The following is a 12,510-nucleotide window of genomic DNA, read 5'->3' as shown; positions in this document are numbered from 1 at the left end:
CAGTAAATTTCCAACTTTTGGGCGCTGAAAAAGATCTCTTTAAGTGCAACATTAAAACTGGTGTGGTCACCGTTTCTAAGAGAATAGAGATAAATGCGTTGCTTGGTGGGAATGAAGAAAAGAATGATACAACAGACCATGTTGACATCTCGCTGACAATTAAGGCGACGGACGAAGGCAGCCCACCCAAAAGTACCAACTTTTCCCTAATTGTGACAGTGGAACAGATCAGTGATGAAAACCCAGCATTCGACCACACTATGTATAACTTCAACGTTTCCGAGGCAACATCTAACGGTTGGATAATATTTTCATCTTACGTACATAATATATAGTTGTTAATACAGTAGAGCTCGTAATTTCCTATAACAATAACAGTTCTGATAGCAATTGCTTTTTTTTTAATTCCACCGAGACTCAGAGATGTGGAGTCAAACTGTCAACACATGATACATTACCACAAGTTAATAAGAAGTGTTCTTGAAGATATCACGTATTTATTATAAATGATGTCTATACAAAGCCACTGCCATTGCCTGCCAGCTTACTTGACAAACTTTAAATATAGATGTTACATGTAAGTATATTGCTATTAATTGGAATATGTACAAATACAGTCCATTCATTTTGTGTAGGATCTACAGTGGGAGTGGTGACAGCGTTGATGCCTAATGTTACAAATTACCACTTATCATACTCTCTAGTCATACCTACCGACATTGTCTTACTTGACCGGGATTCGGTGAGTATTGCATGAAGTAACACCCACGTGATATACATTTTTAGAAATTAACTTTTAAGTTTATATTTTTACGAGGTAGGCATGGATATCACTAGCTGTAGATTGTCTTGGTGTGTAAAAGAGTATCGACTGATACAAAATTTAATGATATCAGCCAACAGAATGCGGATAGTTGAGAAGTATTGGTATTGTCAACCGACTTACTCAGTGTACATTCATAATACCTTTGCGCCTATGAGCAAATGAAAGATCCTCTACAAAACCAGTTTTAGTTACATGTTTCATATCATACCATAACATTAAAAATTCGACGTCGTTTTGGAACAGCACGTTTAGTTAATTCCATGCGACTATGCAATCGAAGAAAAAAGTCGTTATAGATGTTTAAATATTGCACCCTGATATAATGATTAACTTTTAATTAATTCATGTTATTGATCCATAACACAAAAACAGAATGTACTCTTCAAACAATCTAATTTGAGATTGGCAAACATTAGTCTATATTGAGATTTACATGGGTTTTTTTAATATATAAAAACAAATAGAAACGTTGGTCCTGACCATAGTTATGAACATATTTACACTATGAAACATTGTTTGCTTGTGTGAAATAGCAACGTTTGCTTTAAATATGTTGATAGAAATGTTAATAAATGCATTCATTTACAGGGAATGCTTAAACTCAATACTGAACTAGATCGAGAGAAAAATGAATGGCACTACTTTGCCGTTCAAGTGACGGACGGGAAAACTCCAGAGAGAACTGCTTTTGCAATGGTTCGTAATAATACATGTTTACCTAATACACGACTCGACCCTTTTAACGTATCATTATCCCTTATCGTTATGATTCCTCTAAAACCAAATAGCACTGAATCATCTATTTTTAAATTCCATATACTAATACGTGAAACGCAAATATTGTTATTTTGATGGTAAACATTTATCTTTATATATTCAATGTTTTTAGAGCTGCGGACTCAATTACCTAACGAATCATATCTATTTGCCCACCATCTGAATAAAATCGACAAGTGGCCATCTTTACTTTCGAAAGTCATATATTTTTATCGCTATTTCTGCAGTACTACTGAATATGTAGGTTCCCCCAAGTCCCCAGTTGTACATGTTCGTGTTTGGACTGATCGTAAAAACAATTGCTGACAAGCGGTTGTCTTGGTTTTCGTTATCCTTATCGCTATTTCTTGAGAAACACTGATTTGTCGCAAATTTGATAATAGGTTATGCATGTCCATGGTAGTGCCCATTCGATATAGAGACAGATCAGAAGAACAAAATGTAGTCTGGCGACCATTTTGGATTTAGATAGTGAAAGTTCGTTGAGAAGAATTGAATCGATCTTCTTCAAGTTTCACATGATGGTTTCTATTCGTCTTAAATGTGCTGTTCTCATTTTCTTTTTTTGACTAATCAGACAAAATGGCCGTCATAAATTTTCACATTGAAAGATTGTATTCGCTTTATCTTGAGAAACACTGTTCAGATGATTCTGAAGTTTCATACGTATCTACCCTTACTCCTTTGTGCACTTTCCATCTGAGGTTTCTAAGAAAAATGAAATGGTCGACAGGCGACCTCCTCGTGTTTGATAGTTAAAGATTTTTTATTTCCACTACTTTAGAGGATTTTCATAGTTCATATAATTAATTGCAAACTCTGTGTAAAGAAGAGAAAAGAAGACGGGTAAATATTCAATATTTAAAGAATAAACGAAGATCCATCTTGTTTCTATGATTATACAAACGACACACACGTTCATATAACCATAGCATTGTAACATTTAAAAAGTCAGCTGTTTATAACGAGCTAATGGATCGCCAACAGCCTATGAGTACTGCAAGTAATGTATGATAAGTATAATCATGGTCTTTCTGGGATTCCTGAATAGTATTAATGTCAAGAATATACTAGCAAAATCGAATTAACTTCCTCGAATCCCTCCATATCGTGTTGATATCCATATACCCATGTGAGCTGCAAGCTGTTTAATGCGTTAATGCATTAACAAAAAAAAGTTATCCTTCATGAAATATGATACACCAGTTCGTGTGCTTTGTATTTACACTGAACATGTGTCCACAGGTCAACATTCACGTAACTGACGTCAATGATAATTCGCCACAATTCCAGAAACTATCACACGTCATTTATGTAATGGAGGACACCTATGCCATGTCAGACATTGGAACTTTTAATGCAACTGACAAGGACGCCGGAAACAATGCTACAATACAATACAGTCTATATAACTATACAGGTATCATATGTATTAAATATTATTCTGGTCTACACCTTGTATATGAGATATACACAACAGACTGAAATATTACAAATTTAATGATATAAAATGTCTTAAAGGTATATATGTTGAATATATCATTTGTCATGTTTACTGAGGTATACATATGTACATGAATAACTTATATTACAAGTTACATTTGTATCAATACCTCACTTTAAAATTGAAATGTGCTTATGAATACCTTATCTTCAATTATCATACATGTTTAGATAGCCACCTTAGTTAAAACTAACATCTGTTCATATGTAATTAATCACATTTAAACAGGGAGACTATGCACATAACCTTTTCCTTTTACACATACAATATACACTATCAATTTTATTTTCACTACTAATCAACTGCATTCTACTTCCTGTTAGGTCACGTTTTTAGTATAAATAGCTCGACGGGTCATCTTACGATTAACGGGACACTTGATCGTGAGGAAAACTCATACGTCGACCTGATTGTGCAGGTACTGTTCACTGTTTATAAAATTTAATTTGAATAACTCGTAATGTTTTCCTTTAACTCTCTGTGAGAATGGACTGGTATATTGACATATGGCGCCTTTTGCCATTGTTTATTTTGAATTTTAAAATGTAATCATTCCATCACGTAAGATACTGATTCACTATGTTAAAAAGATAAATAAATGGTCAGTTGCCATGACTCTGTGATGTTACTACATTGTGTCAGGCTGAAGACGAAGGGACACCACCTCTCAGCGCTACGGCCTTCGTTAGAGTGGAGATACAGGATGCCAACGACCACTCGCCACAATTCCAACGGAACAATTACATGTGTTCTGTGGAAGAGAACGCGCCTTACCTTCAGGTATTTCGTTCTTAGTACCTTGCCAAAGCGAACTTATTTTTCTTATATTATGACACAACATTAATTTATTGGTAGTGTATGAAATCGTTGTGTTGTGGTATTTGTGTTGTTGAAAAGACGTTTATTGTGTTATCGCAGCAACAGACATCTTACACTGCTGTAGGCAGGGGTATATAAGAAAGCAACGGAGTGACATTTAATTGAATTATTTACAGATCTGTAACGTAACAGCAACGGATGACGACATGGGTGATAACGGAACGATTGTATACAGTATACAAGATAGCAACATTCCCTTCTACATCGATCCTATCGGTAGGTTGATTGCTACAGTTATAAGGTACATGTAGTTTAATGCATATATTATAACCTGTACTGGAACAGATTACACTTTGAGTACAAGACTTTTTCACAAGTGGTTGATAATAAATGTCCAAATTTACAATACCATGTAGAGATCTCATAATCAGTTACGGTTGGTGCATTGTCTGAAATTTTTTTGATGCTTGGAATGCACTTCCTTTATCTGTTATAAAGATATTAAGAAGTATAAATGAATTAGTATTTATCGCGTCTATTATCAATTTTTATACTTTCAGGCAGATATCGCTTTTGGTGTTTCTTTCTCTTGCTGCTTAGCTGTTGATCATTTATTAATTATCCCAATTTTGGTATTTCTTCTTTTTGTGTTGGCGCTTCAAAAATTCATGTTTTTTATTATCCTTTTCCGAATATAGATGGGACTATTTGGAAGTCCGGACTTGTTGATTTTGAAACGAAGAACACGTATAATTTGACCCTGGAAGCACGTGATTTGGGGTCACCAATGCGAAGTTCAAATGTGACCTTGGTAATCACTATAATTGATGTGCCTGATACAGCCCCTAAGTTCACAAGCCGCTTATACAACGTGTACATGTCTCCTTTCATACCTCTACATACCACAGTGTTGAACGTGACAGCCGGAGATACTGGTATCACTTACATGATTTCCAGTAAGAATCGATTTCCTGTTTCATAACCTCACATTTATGAATCAATACATATCTATAATTCTATATTTAATATCAAAATAAACTTGAAGAACATGTTGGTTAAGCATTAGTGCTTTTATATCTGAATCTTCGTTATGCTTAACTGCATAAATTGTCTATGCATATTGTGGAAGAGGGGGATAGCACTATTTTAGAGGTACCAAATTCACTATGGATGTAAGATGTATTTTGACTCTAAAAATTCTATATACTGGATTTCATGCCCAGGATGGAGCGAGTGTTATTACATCGGAAAATCTGTACGACAAAGCAAAGAAAGCATTTATTTTTCCCGATTAAATATAAACTATATTCAGGAAAATCCCATTTAAAGAAAAGGAAGTGAAATGCACTAATTTATCAGGCCGGGACTAGACAGTATTGTTTAAAAGAATAATTATCTCCAATTAAATTATGATGACGTATAGTCACCTTTGTTATAACGCCATAGAATACTGCCTAGTAACAATGTATCTAGGCAATTTATGTACTTAAGCATCATGAATATTCAGAAACCAGAGCTATCATGTTTAAATCTACGTTTTCTTCAAATTTATTTGGATACATTAAATGTATATCTATGTTTGCGATTCGTTCATGAATTTGTGTAGTACAAACGTTTCTTCATAAATTGTGTCGCCCTAGTGTGGTTTTAACAAAACAAAAATAAAATAAAAACTTCGTTTTAAGTTGTATTTCGTCAACACTGAAATTTTAGAAATATTTGAAATTTCTACGTAAAAGAATTAAAAACTTATAAATAATGAACATAGTATTAAGATCTACTGAAATAAGTGATCTGCATAAAGTACTAGATGCATTCTAAATCGTTATTTACATAATATTTTGTTAACATGACACCATTAAGTGTCAGATACATTCTTGACTGATACAACGAGTGGTTTATTCATTTTATTGTTTTTCCTAAGTGGCTAGACACATCCTTTATCTATAATGCAAGGCTTTTATCTTCTGTAGACGGCCCGACTAATACCTTCTGCATTGGTAATAACACTGGTGAGATATCTCTATGTAAGTCGATGGTGGACTCTCAGAAGCCCACATACGTGCTGACGGTGAAGGCAGAGGACGCCAATTTGACAGACACGGCAGTAGTATGTAGAGAATACTTTACTGACATATATAATTCAATATTGTTTGCATTTTCTTTCTTATAGATACAGTATGCAAATGATAATACCTTCTGAAAATGTCATACCCTTATGTATATGTATATATTGTAACTACCATAATCAAAACAATACCAAAGAGGTAAACGGTATCGGTCTGTCGAAACACACCAATCATCGCACTGTAGTTTAATAATGAATACAACAGTCATGAGGCACGGTAGAGATAAATTGCGTTGGAGGAAGACACCATGTGGTAAAGAGATATCGTATGGCAGAAGACAAGGTGGAGATATATCACATGGGAGAAAGACATCGTGTGGTAGCGAAACATGGTGTGGAAGAGAAAAAACGTGTGGTTGAGAGACATCGCGTGGTACAGATACATCGCATGGTAGAGAGACATAGCCTGGTAAAGAAGCATTATGTAGTAGGGAGACATCGGGTGGTACAGATATATCGCACAGTAGAGAGACATGGCGTGGTAAAGAAGCATTTTGTAGTATGGAGACATCCTGTGGTACAGATATATCGCGTGGTACAAATACATCGCATGGTAGAGAGACATAGCCTGGTAAAGAAGCATTATGTAGTAGGGAGACATCGCGTGGTACAGATATATCGCACGGTAGAGAGACATGGCCTGGTAAAGAAGCATTATGTAGTAGGGAGACATCGCGTGGTACAGATACATCGCATGGTAGAGAGACATGACCTAGTGAAGAAGCATTATGTAGTAGGGAGACATCGCATGGTACAGATATATCGCATGGTAAAGAGACATGGCGTGGTAAAGAAGCATTATGTAGTAGGGAGACATCGCGTGGTACAGATACATCACATGGTCGAGTGACATGGCGTGGTAAAGAAGCATTATGTGGTAGGGAGACATTGCGTGATAGACAGACATTGCGTGGTAGACAGACATTGCGTGGTAGACAGACGTTGCGTGGTAGACAGACGTTGCGTGGTAGACAGACATTGCGTGGTAGAGATATTGAGTGATAGACAGACATTGCGTGGTAGAGAGACATTGCGTGGTAGACAGACATTGCGTGGTAAATATACATCGTGTGGTAGGGAGACATCGTGGAGTAGAGAGTTAACTGAGAAATAGCCATTATACTTAAGCTGTGTTATACAATTAAAAGTGATCAGGAACTTAAAGGAGGAGTTATAATATACCAAATTCTATTTCTTCAGGTCGTCATTCAGATGAGGAATGAACCTGCCAGCTTCAGCCAAAATATATTTAGCGCCGATATAATGGAAAACGGTCCTGGTGGGATGTTCTTAGATCTAAATACTACTGAGGAGTTGTCTGGAATTCCAGTCCACTATACCCTTATCTCAGTTCAACCACCAGGTAACGGGTAGCATTATCGTACTTATTGATGTATTCTCTTCACAATTTGACAACTGGTCCATAATCTATATCCTACTGTAGTATGTTACCTATCAGTATATGTACAGAATTGTGTTCGAGCGGTACACAAGAAAATATCCGACTTCAATAGATTTGTAAAGTTTAGAATAAGATACAGTATGTTGAAACAATTTAACTACATTATACACTAACTTAATTCTTCTTGGATTCGTCAGTAATTTTAATGGACTCGGAATGTGACTGAGCAAAATCAATATAGGTCAGAAACAGGAAAGGACTCTTTATTTTCAATATCGAGTGATTGAAAATATTATCGATTACACATGAGTAATTTGCATAGTATGTCTTATCGGTTAGTTTGTTCATAATTACACTTTTATGTTAGACTCGGTGTGATAACGCACGACGTAGAAGAAACAGTGTGAATATTAATGAATTGTATATTCCCTTTTAAATGCCTAGATATAGAAATGAACATGCATGATTTATAAAAAAAAAAGTATATTATTCAGATCGCATCAAGAAACATAATTAGCTAATAATGTTTCTTCCGTGATATTTTAAAACGTTTGATTAATGAGTGATACGTGTCAAATTTTCCGTGATATTTTCACCCGTAGAAAATGCAGTAGTGGTATGGAAAGATATTGTAATATAAAGTATATGTGTAGTCATCATATATATAATACAGTATAGCCGTATATTTTCGCTATTTTGCGGTACATTTAAGTGGTCGCGAAAATTTGATCTGTGAAATAATGAGACGTTTGTATAAGATTTTAATCCCTGAAAGTATAATACAGTCGTATTAAAATGGAAATCGCGATAATTTTGATCCTCGAAAATTACCCGCTGTACTGTAATAGCGTTTCTGTATTAAGAAGAATCTTTATTTTGACCCCATTCATACCACCAAACGTTGGTTAGTAGGTTTGTGTCTGCTTCTAAAGTCATCCCTTTTGTCTTGGTTTGCTTTCAGTTCTTGTAATTGTGTAAATATGGCGAGGTTCTGTTTACTTTTTAGAGACGGCATTTAATGTGAATGAAATGACAGGAGAAGTTTACTGTTCTGAAAGTCTTGACAGAGAACGGGAGAACACCTACACTCTACACGTGTCTGCAGAGGTCATACGCAGTGGTCAGAGATCAAAACGATCAATCGATGGTAACATGCTAATATGTTTATTTTAGATATTCAATATTGATATCTTTTGTAATATGCGAAATCATTTTCCAAACACGTTGTTAACGTGGATGTCAAACCGCAAGGAAATAAAAATGTGCAAATGTGAACTGATCTATGAACAGGTACTTAAAGCGAAATGACAATTTAAAAGATTATCAGTTGAAGATTGAAGGTGTTCGTGTATATATTGTCCATTGGAGTATAGCAAATATGCATACCGCCCGTTAATACATACATAAAGATATAAATCATAAAAGGAATCGTTATACATCGGCGAGGTTGTGTTATCTATGATATGTAATTAAGTGTATTATTTCACCTACATTTCGTTATGATATATAACTCACTTGTTTATTTATATTCTAATGTGAAGACTGTTTACAGGCAAATATAGTTTATATGTTGATTAAAATTTAAGTTTTTCCGAGCTAATGTTTCCAAAGAAAGTATAATTTTTTGAAAACTAAACACTTGAACACGCGACATGTACAGCTGTAAACGTATATGTACATATGTAGATACAATCACCTTTAAGAAATGATATACAGGAAGAGGTGTTATGCATCAATAGTTAAGTATGTCCTTCTGATGGTATGTATCTGAGAAATGGTGACGCCTGTATAGGTGTATTGTCGGCCATATTTAACGTTTGTAACAGAAAACAAAGAGTTGTCTCCCTTGTACCAAAAGATATTAATTAGAAGATTTTACCTACTTGGATCATACAGTCGTTTTTATCTTTCCATCCCTTGTTGCACTTTATTATGTCCATCCTCTGTTACAGACTCCCTTGGTCAGGTCGAAGTAATTGTCAACGTTGGGGACGTGAATGACAACCCTCCCCGCTTCCCTACAGATACTAAGACTGTGTACAGAGTACCAAAAAGTCTGCAACTAGCAGCGAAAGTGGCAGAACTACAGGTTTGTGGTGTTGTTTTCAATGTCTTTATAATATATGTGTTGATATTTTAGTGTTAATCTCTACATTTTTAAAGGTCATATCTGTTGATGGTTTAGAAGATTCACATTTTCATTTTGTTTTTGTAAACAGGCCATTGACCCTGACGAAAACAGCACTATTTCTTACCGTCTTGAAAATAACTCCAAACTTCCATTCTTCCTGGACGGCAACGCAAGGTTACGCTTGAAAAGCACATTGGAGTCAGACTCGTACCATCTAACTGTGTCAGTGACTGATGAGGACGGTCTCTTTTCAGACATTAACATCACGGTAAGGTAACTGATGAGGACGGTCTCTTTTCAGACATTAACATCACGGTAAGGTAACTGATGAGAACGATCTCTCGTCAGACATTAACATCACGGTAATTATACTGATGAGGACGGTCTCTCGTCAGACATTAACATCACGATCAGGCTACTGATGAGGACGGTCTGACGTCAGACATTAACAGCACGGTAATTATACTGATGAGGACGGTCTCTCGTCAGACGTTAACATCCCGGTAAGGCTACTGATGAGGACGGTCTCTCGTCAGACATTAACATCACGATCAGGCTACTGATGAGGACGGTCTGACGTCAGACGTTAACATCACGGTAAGGCAACTGATGAGGACGATCTCCCGTCTGACATTAACAGCACGGTAAGGCAACTGATGAGGACGGTCTTTCGTCAGACGGTAACATCACGGTAAGGCTACTGACGACGGCGGTCTGTCGTCAGATGTTAACATCACGGTAAGACTACTGATGAGAACGGTCTCTCGTCAGACGTTAACATCCCGGTAAGGCTACTGATGAGGACGGTCTCTCGTCAGACATTAACATCACGATCAGGCTACTGATGAGGACGGTCTGACGTCAGACGTTAACATCACGGTAAGGCAACTGATGAGGACGGTCTCTCGTCAGACGTTAACATCCCGGTAAGGCTACTGATGAGGACGGTCTCTCGTCAGACATTAACATCACGATCAGGCTACTGATGAGGACGGTCTGACGTCAGACGTTAACATCACGGTAAGGCAACTGATGAGGTCGGTCTCTCGTCAGACGTTAACATCACGGTAAGGCAACTGATGAGGACGGTCTCTCGTCAGATGTTAACATCACGGTAAGGCAACTGATGAGGACGATCTGTCGGTAGACGTTAACATCCCGGTAAGGCTACTAATGAGGACGGTCTCTCTTACGATGTTAACATCACGGTAAGGCAACTGATGAGGACGGTCTCTCGCCAGATGTTAACATCACGGTAAGGCTACTGATGAGGACGGTCTCTCGTCAGACGTTAACATCACGGTAAGGGCTACTGATGAGGACGGTCTGACGTCAGACGTTAACATCACGGTAAGGCAACTGATGAGGACGGTCTCTCGTCAGACGTTAACATCACGGTAAGGCTACTTATGAGGACGATCTCCCGTCAGACGTTAACGTAGTAAATGCGACTCCATTCCCTAGTATTCTACTTTTGGAATATGATTCATCTCCCAAGACCTCATTATTTGTGTTGTTCACAACAGAAATCGGATTAATCTTCCAGCGAATTTTTGGGTAAAATCATAGTTTAATAGAGACAAATTTCCCGACAATATTAACAGCTGATTTTACAACTATTCCGAATGTGTACTTGACGTTTCAAGTGTATTTTGACAACACAAAGAATACTGTAAACAACCTTACATATTATCAACAACCGTGTAACCACTTTCACAAAACTTGATTTCCGAAGTGTATCATAAAAGCTTTTAAGAGGCATTGACCTTAATTTCATGTAATGATCATTTCGGGACATTTTCTTCAGATTAATTATGTCAATAGAATGAAAGTCATATAACACAACCAGAAGAGAATTCAAACTTGACGTTCCAATGGCTACTTCGTCGCTTTCATTTGACAAATGACCAGTATGCCGCATACTAACGCTGACGTTTGTCGTGTACAAGATGGTAAGTCGGTCGATTCCCTACCATCTCACACACTACGTACATCAGTGTTAGTACGCTTCACACTGGTCTTTTGTTTGATGAAGGAGACAGTGCAGTCATCGAATCATACATCTGAATCTTCTTTTGGTATTGTTATGAGAACTTCTATTCTATATATTGATAACTTCTATCTGACACAACATCTCGAACCATAAAGCTTTTACATGGCAAACTTTTCTACATATAACGAATGCATCTGTCTTTCTTCACAAACCAGGGACTGTTTTATTTTTTTTAATTATAGAGAGTGTGTATATGTTTTACATGTGAATCTTACATCTCCGAATGTTCGTGTTTATAAGTCATAGGCGATTCAGATTTGAAGTCTAAAGCTTGGTTGTGATTGCTCGATTTCTAAAGATCCAGGTTTATCAACATTAGGGGGAAGTTTACGGTCGGTGTCATGATTGTATCGGTAACTATTCCATTTGGAAGTATATGATATAGTTCAATACCTTGGTATAGATTCTGATTTCTTTGTATTTACCAGGATTTCATAATAAAAAAAGTAATTACTTTAACTACGATGCGCAGGAAGTGATTTAAAACCGTGTGTAAATGTATATGGATTGATGGTTAGATGTGTAGGTACAAGAAATACGTATTGATTTTAATATTCGATTTTGGTTGCAGATTATAACAATACCTGATGAGGACAGACTTACCTATGTGATTCCGATGAGCACTCAAGAATTTGAAAAAACGGAAAAGGCGCTGATTGCGTAAGAAATTAATACGTTTTAATTATCACAACATTTCCGTTACAAAGATAGACACCAAGCGAAAGAATATACTATACTATTCTCTGTGTAGAGTTAATGATACATCAACTGTGTAATATATAATTTTACAGGAACTTGAGTTCAGTGCTCGGAGTTAACATCACGATTGAGGGATACAAAGCGCACATATCAGCTGAAGTAGAGCCAAGC

At 36.6% G+C, this 12,510-nt stretch overlaps 1 protein-coding gene across 1 annotated transcript; it reads left to right on the top strand.

Moving 5' to 3' along the window:
- The first annotated feature begins 664 nt into the window (after positions 1 to 664).
- Positions 665 to 12,304, top strand: LOC132545706 (cadherin EGF LAG seven-pass G-type receptor 2-like). The gene is made up of 12 exons (XM_060209396.1): positions 665 to 742; positions 1,415 to 1,522; positions 2,849 to 3,023; positions 3,431 to 3,525; positions 3,750 to 3,887; positions 4,103 to 4,202; positions 5,900 to 6,036; positions 7,255 to 7,417; positions 8,463 to 8,603; positions 9,409 to 9,545; positions 9,676 to 9,855; positions 12,212 to 12,304. Exons 1-12 carry the CDS (start codon positions 665 to 667, stop codon positions 12,302 to 12,304), a joined length of 1,545 nt encoding a protein of 514 aa, XP_060065379.1.
- The last annotated feature ends 206 nt before the right edge of the window (positions 12,305 to 12,510 follow it).

Source organism: Ylistrum balloti, unplaced genomic scaffold (genome assembly GCF_031769215.1).
Source record: "Ylistrum balloti isolate Yb309-2 unplaced genomic scaffold, AGI_CSIRO_Ybal_v1 Utg369852, whole genome shotgun sequence".
NCBI classification, from domain to species: domain Eukaryota; kingdom Metazoa; phylum Mollusca; class Bivalvia; order Pectinida; family Pectinidae; genus Ylistrum; species Ylistrum balloti.
The sequence above is the reverse complement of the archived record's forward strand: the minus strand, read 5'-3'. Positions and strand labels throughout refer to the sequence as shown.